At 42.9% G+C, this 9,106-nt stretch overlaps 1 protein-coding gene across 2 annotated transcripts in view; it reads right to left on the reverse strand.

Moving 5' to 3' along the window:
- Window positions 1-7,432, reverse strand: part of PLBD1 (phospholipase B domain containing 1) — a 58,690-nt gene extending 51,258 nt beyond the window's left edge. The window contains exon 1 of one of the 2 annotated variants that reach the window (XM_036253204.1): window positions 7,072-7,432. In XM_036253204.1, the coding sequence (XP_036109097.1) occupies window positions 7,072-7,180 (109 nt within the window). In that variant the 5' untranslated portion in view covers window positions 7,181-7,432. Of the gene's footprint in view, window positions 1-6,694; window positions 6,729-7,071 lie in introns of those variants that run through there. The other variant, XM_036253205.1, reaches the window with a different exon arrangement.
- Between the last annotated feature and the right edge of the window lie 1,674 nt (window positions 7,433-9,106).

Consider the following 9,106-nt stretch of genomic DNA (forward strand, 5'->3'; position numbering starts at 1 on the left):
AATTGTGAATTAGAATTTTGGTATATTTGGTTTGCAAATGCTGGCTTGAATAAGTTGGTACTGCCTTACTTTGTCATTGTATTTACATCTGCAAGTCTGACAAAGTTCAGAGCAAACCTGTGTCTTTCAATCAAGAGACTTCCACAACTTCCCATTGGAAGATAATAACATGACATTTGTTGTTTGTTTAGACACAGAGTTTTAAGTTTTAGACTAAAGGTTTCCTCATAATTTCACTACCCCTATTGGTTTTACTTTTTACCACATTGAGTAAATTCCTATTTTGCAGTAGTGCACATAAGGCAGGATAGTAAGAAGTTATAACAATTTTTTGGCAAGTGGAATGGGGAAATCGAGACAGATAGCTGATTCAAACTGGCTTCATCCAGTGCCCTGACTCACCTGCCACCTTCTCCCTTGCATGACCACTCCCTTAAGCATTAAGCCCTCAGGACAAAAAGGTTCTGATCAGCATCAAATAATCTTAGGAACAAAGCTTCTGGTCTGCTGACCACAGAGAGAGTTTTGGTCAAACTAGAGATAACGTCTAGGCCTCAGTTGTGTTTCAGTTCTTGGTTCAGAAAAGCAGCAAAACCAGATGGCATGAAAAATGACCCCTTACATTAGTGCTGACCAATCAGAAGAGACCATGACTCTGAAAGGACACACCTGGAAAGTTGATGAATATTCTATTGAGATTCTTCCCTGAGACTTCTCCTAAAATCCACTTTAGAAAATAGATAAAAACCCTCAAGGCAAGGGACCCAGTGCAGGATCTCGGGCACTCTCTCTCTCTGGAGCATGCCCACACCTTTCTCCCCGCTTCTTTCAGATGTATACCTTTGCTTTCTGTCTCCTAAGCTCCAAGGACCCTTGTTTCGCCTCTGTAACTAGTTTCCTGAGACCACGTAGCACAGTTGGAATTTCAACCTCTGTGACTTTCTAAATAAACTTTCTCTTTCACCAGAGTTTCTGGCTCTGAATTCTTTCTTAGCCGAACTCAAGGACCAAGGTCTAACATTCACTGCTAACACAAAGAAACGACATAACATTATTGTATTTTCTAGAGACATCTTAAAGCTAAACTTACAAAAGATTGTGAAATATAAGTTAGAAACAACTGGAAACTTTTCCATTAAAAAAAAAAAATGAAGCCCTGGCCAGTTTGGCTCAGCGGTTAGAGCGCCGGCCTGCGGTCCGGAGAGACCCGGGTTCGGTTCCCGCTAAGGGCGCGTACCTCCGTTGCAGTTTGTCCCCAGCCCTGGTCGGTCGTGCGGGTGGCAGCCACTCGATGTGTCCCTTCACGTCGATGTTTCTCTCTCTCTCTCCCTCCCACTCTGTCTGTACAAAAAATGGAAAAATATCCTCAGGTGAGGATTAAAAAAAAAAAAGATAAAAAAAAAAAAATGAAGCTTAAATACGTTTAAAACCTTAAAATATTGAACAAAATAAATCCTTAAGATTCATTGCACTAATGGTGCTGCTTCCTCATTTGCTATCTCAATAGGCGATGCTTTATAATTTGGAATCCAACAAAGCAAAAGATAGCAGGTGACAAAAGTAAAAATAGTGCCTAAAAAAGTATGAAAACCAAAATTTCTGTTCTGCATATCAGAACAGAGTTTCAAGATGAAGTTCACATGATTCATTTAGTTAACGTATTATGAAAAGTAGTCAAATCACCATGAAAAAGATTTTTTAAATGTTCTACTTCTATTTAAAGACTTACGGAGGATTCTTTCCAATTTTATTCTGGAGAAAGTTTTTGATCTTTGTCATCAGATTCCCATTCTCAGAAGGACCAAAAAACAAAGTTTAATAATAGAAATCAATGAGCACGTCTCCCAGGGGCTGTTCTGGAACTTACCTTGAACACATTTTTATAAAACAAACTGATATAGGGAAAGCATAAGGAAATGTCTGAGTTCACAGAGAGCACTTCTTTGGGGTTTGAGACACCAAGACAGTGGAGGTGAGCTGTAGGAAGACTTAGTGAGGCTCAGAAAGACAGAAAAGAGTTGGAGAGTTCTAATGCAGCCACGATTAAAGTAATCAAGGTGATTTCAGTCAGACAGTTATAACCCAGGAAACTGACCGATCAAGGGCACTGGTCACTGTTTTCTGAAACAGCTGCTTAATGTGTGTATCCCAAATCCTCCAAAAGCTGGGCCAGGACTAAGGAAAAATCCTGACTGTGTAAATTATTACATCACAGCACACAGATGATCATCTGCAATCCTGGTTGTCTTATAAAGAGATCCATGATGCCTTTTCAGACAAAAGCAACTCCAATGGCCAGTAATAATGGCCACTCAGTTACAGTCACGCACCGCTGAACAGTGGGGATACAGTCCGAGAAATCCATCAGTAAGTGACTTGGTCATTGTGCAAATAACACTGAATTCACTAAACAAACCTAGGTGGTATAACTTACTACACACCTAGGCTATTATTCTGTAGGGAAGAAAAAATAAATTTCCCTCTACTCTTCTAGGTTCTTGACTGAGCCATCCAGGAAATAAAAGCCAAATTAAAAAGAGAAAAACAAACAAAAGTCTAATAACGTGTACCTCCTATGTACATGAGAGAGACCCAGAAAAAACAGTAATTCACCAAAATGGCTGAAATAACCACCTAAAATACCTTCTTCAGCGGGAAGACAAAAAAAGATGTTGGAGTGGGGGATTCAGTTATCGAAAGTTATCAGGAAAAGTACAGTGTCACAAGGGTAAGGTTGTTGTGCAGATTTAAGTTATTGCCTTCTGCATAGATAAGAATTTCTAGAGATAACCCCTCTTCCTGGTACAACGAGGGAGACACCCTTACAAAAGGAGATTTCCCTTACAAATGCATAAGTTTTTTAGAAACGGTATCTTCTACTTGGTTTTCAGACTTCTCCATGTCTACTGTTTCTTTTTTTTTGCTTTGAAATCTATATTTCATTTTACTTTTCCATCACCATTTATTCCCTCTATGCCCTCTTCCACCTCCACCCACCTCCTTCCCCTATTACCCCCGCCCCAAATCACCACACTGTTGTCCATGTCCATGAGTTCTTTGTCTACGGTTTGTTTTATTTTTTTTTATCCTCACCGAGGACATATTTCCATTTTTTGTTCAGATAGAGTGGGAGGGAGAGAAAGGAAGAGAGAGAGAGAAAAATCTATGTGAAAGGGACTCATCAACATGGTTGGATCAGGGGGCCGGGGACAAACTGCAACCAAGGTACGTGCCCTTAGCGGGAATGAACCCGGTGCTGAGCCAAACCAGCCAGGGCTCTGTCTACTGTTTAAATTAACCAAGTTAAGGATTCTTAACCATGGCTGCAAAATAAAATGCCATGTCTCAGTAAATTGTGAGGTGTGTTGAAAGTAGAAAGTTCTTACTTGTGCATACTTGTGAAGAATCTATTCTTTGTACAAATACTTAGCAAACAGATGCACAGTTATTATTATACACCTTTTCTCTCCTGGATTCTGACATCTGTTCTGGAGTGAGAGAAACAAGTAGAGCTCCATCAAGACATTTGCATAACAGAGTATTTGAACTAAAGAAAAAAATCCGTACAGCCTGAGTTTAATAAATTGGTATACTTTCAATGAAAGATTATAAAAGAGTTTTTTGACCACCATGTTTCATTTTCATTTCTATTATGGAATTAACAAAGCTAGGCTTTGACAAGTTTAAAAATAAATTGTGGATGTTGAAAGGAATAATAGCATTTGATGAAAAGATTACTAAATATAAATATTTTGTCATATCTACCATTTAAAAAATCTTTATCAAAAGGCTAATTTTGTAAAAATAAGATTAGTAGTACCACACGATTAACAACTATATGGGTTATGTATAATTATACTATAAACTCATGGTTATTAAAGATCAAGGAAATTTTAAAAATTAATTAATTAATTAATTAACCAAGTTAAAATAATCCTTATGCCAAATAGACATGTTTGAGAGGGACAAAGCCTGTGCCCCTGCAGCTCCTAGGCTACAAACCTGGACAGTATGTTATTTTGCTGCATACTGTAGGCAATTGTAACACAATAATCTGTGTGGTGCACTGCACTTTGAGTTACAATGGCTACGATATCACTAGGCAAAAGGACTTTTTCACCTCCTTTATAATCTTGTGAGATCACCACTGTATATGTGGTTGACTACCACATTATTATGCGGCATATGACTGCATATAGTCCTTATTGTATATAGCCAGGCACTGCTCCTCACAACCATTTTATGAGATAGATAGTATTATAACACCCATTTTACAGATGAGGAAACTGAAGCATAGATTAGATCATTTACATAAGGTTGCACAGTAAGTACTGGAGCCAGGATTCAAACAGAGATAGTCTGGCTCCACAATGTCTGTTTGTGGAATTCAATACTACCCTTCTAATACTACACTTCAAAAAATGAAGAACAGCCACAGAGTGAATGTATGGAGCAAACATTGTACATGAATTTGGAAATAAGAATGCCTTCAGAGTTAAAGGAGCAATTGAGATTGCTCTCAACCAAAGGTCTTCCAAGTCATCTTAAGGAAACGGAAACACTCCTAGGACAATAAACTCATCAACAACCACATAAAGGTATTACCTATCTAGAGAAGCAATCTGTTAGTCTCAAGTGGGCACTGGTGAGCCAAGGAAGCCTGGAAAAGGCAGTGCCCCATAGGGGCTAGCATACCAGGTGAGCACTGTGAGTGGAGGAGCACCCCTGAGCTGACTGAGGTGTCCAGTCCTACTAGGAGGCAGATGCATCAGACCTCTATCCTGAAAATCCCTCGTATTATCTATCCCATGTATTTTGGGTACAAGAACATGCCTGGAGCAGGCTAGGCAAATATCTAGTCTGCTAAAAATTAACAACTGATATTTTGGTGAACAGACTTGTGTGCTTATCTGGGCAAATCAACTTCCTTGTATCCCATTAGCTCTGGAGCTCTGGAAAAGATGAATTTCTGGAGTCTAGCCCTGCAAGTGTGAGGGCCAGATTTGGAACCAGTTCTACCAAGGCTCATGCCATCTTACATGTCTCTTGGCAATCAACCCATCCCTTTCCCTACTGACAACCTGACTTCATTATACAAAGAGAGCTTTGAAAAATTATGCAAGACATCCTAAAACAAATAGGGGGTTTTTCAATCTGGAAAGACAAAGGCAACACTATTACACATCTAAAATCTGTAATAGTTTGAAAGATATGGCTAGGATGAATATACACTTGTTTGCCAATTTCTGGAATAATAAAAAGTAATCTTTAAAAAATTAAAGAAGTTGTTTGTGGATAAATAGGTGCATCTTAGTGGATACAAAATTCATTCCAAGGGGAGAAAAATACATTCCTTTTAGTGTTTATTGCGCACTCACTAAATTCAAAGTACTGAGTTGGGCACTTCAGAGAGAACATGAAAAGCAAGTGGTAGCAAAGACCCTATTCTCTGTCATCAGTTGTTGGCAGTCTAAGTAGAAGGTAAGACAAAGTGCCAAAAGCCTGCCTTGGAAAACAGGTTAACATGGGTGGAACAAAGGAAATAGAGATCACATCTTTTCAAAGAGCGTGGGCATCACCAGCTCTCCTTCGACGCCATAGTAAGTCTTTCCGGATTGCTGGGCACAGCCTGGCAGGACAGCTGGCAGCAGAAATGCCTTCACTCTCTATCTTGACTCCCAACCCACCTGGCAAGGAGTCAGCTTATTTATCATTTGGGGAACTCAGTGTAAGAAGCAGTTACTTGCCCGGTGGTATCTTCTTAAATAAACAGTGTCCTATCTTCAGAAAAATAATGTCTCCTCCTCACTCCTCAGGCTGTCCCACCCCCATCGACAGAACTATTTAAAACAATCCAAACACTCCAAAAGAACAGCAAAAGGAGGAAAGTTTCAGCCAGCATTCCAAACACAAGAACCCTTTCTATTTCTGGGCACTCTAGTCCTCCCAGGTATGTGTGAATGAACAGTCTCTCTGGGCTATAAGGTGATGCCAAGGACATCTCCACGGTCCTGAGAAGGACCAGAATGTACAGTTAAATCTAGAGTCAGGAGCCTGGGGTGCATCACTTCTGATCTCAGAAGTCCAGGCAGCTTAAAAGAGTGGAAAAATTTAAGAGTCATAAGTGAGCAAGTTGCGAAAACAAAGGCCTTGAAATCTGATGGAAGGTGATGTAACAAGAATCACTTCCCTCATTTGGAAAGGGGTATGCTCTCCTAAACACCCTATTCTTATTCAAGGTCAATTAAGGAAAGGAATTATGAAATAAAACAAAATAAATCCTCTTTATATTACTTTTGAAGTCTTTCAAGTTTCTTTAGTTAGCATTGATTTTATTCATTGGGAGTAAAAGTGACAAACCCAAGGATGTTTTCTTTTTGTTTGCTTTTTGCAAAGGGTACAAATAAGTGCCAATACCTGTAGGGGATAAAACCTGTTTTACTAGGAGGGGAGTAGTTAAGTAAATGCCCTTTAGTGTTTCAGCTCTGCCTTCATGTGCTGTGTACCTAAACTACTGAATTTCTCTTAATCACAAATTTTCTCATCTGTAGAATAAACAATATATAAAATATAAATCCCTTTAGCATACTGCTTGGCACCTATCAAGCTGACAAGATCAGGTTGCACTTTTTACCACTTTAAACCAGTTATTGACAATTAAGGGGGTCGTGGGAATGGCAGCCAGAAATCATACCTCTCTGATGTGAATACATTTTATATTTAGATGTCCTCTGGCTGGCGCTTTTAGGACCAGCCGGGGCTCAGCAAGCCCAGTCGCGCAGGAGTGAACCGATTTGTTTGCCAAGAATTCTGGCCAGCACTTTTTAAGTTCGCAGGAGCACACACCCATGCCCTTCTCACCGGCGGTCCTGGGGCCACAACATCGCTAGAGCGAGCCTGTCCGTCCCCACAGGAGCGTTTCCTCGGCGCCCACCCAGAACCCGGACAGCCGCGGGAAGTCAACTTGGCGGGTCCCCGGCTCGGCGCGAGCGCACGGGCGGCGGCAGGCGCAGCGGCGCGGGCGGGCGCGGGCGGGCAGCGGGGTCCCCTCCCCGGGCGCGCTCTGCTCACCTGCCAGGCTCGGCGACACGGCGGCGGCCAGCAGCAGCAGCAGCGGCGGCGGCAGGGCCGACAGCGCGGGCAGCCGGAGGCGGCTCCCGTCCAGGCTGCGGAGGGACATCGCTCTGCGGCCGCGACCTCGGTTCGGCTGGACCAGGCGGCCGGCAGTGGCAGCTGTTGGAGGAACGGCTCGTGGGCCGGCAGCGTGGCGCCGCGTCTCAGAATTGGAGCGTCTTTAATTTTCCTCTTTCATTAGTTCTGCTTGTTTGGGGCTTTTGAAGACGAGGAAGCCTCACGTGGCCTTGGGAACAACCTTCGCCCTATGGTGCCCCCGTCTGGGAAAGGCGGGTCCTTTCTGACCCTCTAGCGCCCAGTGGGCCGGGCTGGGAAAGTTCTCCAGCTGCACTTCTGGGCTCCGGCAACGTTACGCGCCGCTTTCTCCGCACCCGCCCGGTAGTTTTGCAGCACCAGGTTTGAAAAGATCCGTTCGCGTCCACACCGCTAGCCCCCGTCTGCGGGCCACTCCAATGCAGCAGCGGGATGAGGCCCCCTGAGCAATGGGGAAATGCATGCCCCTGCCTAGGCGCAGCCCTGACTCTTCGCCATCCGGGAGAGGTCTTCACAGGTCCTTGATCCCTTCTGGATTAGCGCCCCTCCAGCCCAGGCTGTTTAGCCTAAATTCATGTGCTGCAGCTCAAGACTTTTGACCCTTTGCTTGTCTCTTCTTTGGCTGGAGCCACCACTGGACAGTGATTCAGATAGGGCTGTGAGGTCCCCATTTCTGTGCAGAGTCCGTTGATAGTGACATTGTGAAGTAGGCACAACTATGCCTTGAGTGACATTGTGAAGTTGGCAGAGGGTGCCCTAGGTGACATTGTGAAGTAGGCAAAAGGTATTTTATTCATTCAATAAGCATTCATTGAGCCCATCTTGTGGGTCAGGTACCAGTGGTTTTAAAAAGACAAGAGCATGCCTTACCGCAGCCAAGAAGGGACAAAGCCATATAAATACACAGGTACTCGGAAGGTGCCATTAGTGCTAGAATAGGGCTATGCTGAAGGGACAGTGAAGGAACCCAGGAGGGGACGAGCCATCACAAAGCTGGGGGCCCAAGCACCCACTCTTCTCTCTTGGTCTTTCTTCCAAGCTTAACTGAAATATTAAGGGGAGATGTGAAAGGATCACCTTTCCTATAGCAGGAAACACGTGGGAAGGAGTCTTGACTTGGGGTGGTGAACACACAATATAATATACAGATGATGTAGAGTTGTACACCTGAAACCTATATAATTTTATTAACCAATGTCACCTCAATAAATTCTATTTAAAAAATTGTTAGAAAAAACACAACAATTACATCAAATCTCTGTGCAAATTGTTAAACACAAGTCCTGAGTCATAATTTTGTTCAGTGACAGCTATCACAGTACCTGGATAGTAATAAAATTTAATGAATGGAGGAATTGAGGACAGTGTGGAAATTGCACATTTTTCTTCAAGTTAGAAAAGAAAAGTGAAGGAAAATAATGAGTATTTGGTTGTGCCGTTTGGGAAAACTGCATTAGGGCATCCAAGGAAGTTGTTCCACCCGAATACTGCAGTCCCGCTACCCTCTGCCTCCGTTCTCCCTGACTAACCCTTCCATCCCACGAGCCAAGTGTTCAGATGCCAGCATGTATACACGAATGCCTGATGTGAACCACAAGACCCTCATTTTGTTGACTTCCATGTTCCAGGCATAGAGCAGTAAGTAAACAAGACGGTCAAAGTTCCTGCCCCCACAGAGCTTGCATTCTAGTGGGGGAAGCAAATTATACATATAAGCAAATTAACTGGACCAGGGTTTCTGAACCTCAACACTGACCTTTCGACCCATACAATTCTTTGTTGGGGGGGGGCGTTATCCTACACATCCCCTGGCCTTTATCCTCTGGGTGCCAGAATGACCCCCACTCCCAAGTTGTGACTATCAAAAATGTTTCAGATATTACCATATTCCTCTAAAGGGCAAAACTGCTCTCAGTTGCGAATCACTGAATTAGATGCT

Source organism: Molossus molossus, unplaced genomic scaffold (genome assembly GCF_014108415.1).
Source record: "Molossus molossus isolate mMolMol1 unplaced genomic scaffold, mMolMol1.p scaffold_m16_p_10, whole genome shotgun sequence".
Taxonomy (NCBI): domain Eukaryota; kingdom Metazoa; phylum Chordata; class Mammalia; order Chiroptera; family Molossidae; genus Molossus; species Molossus molossus.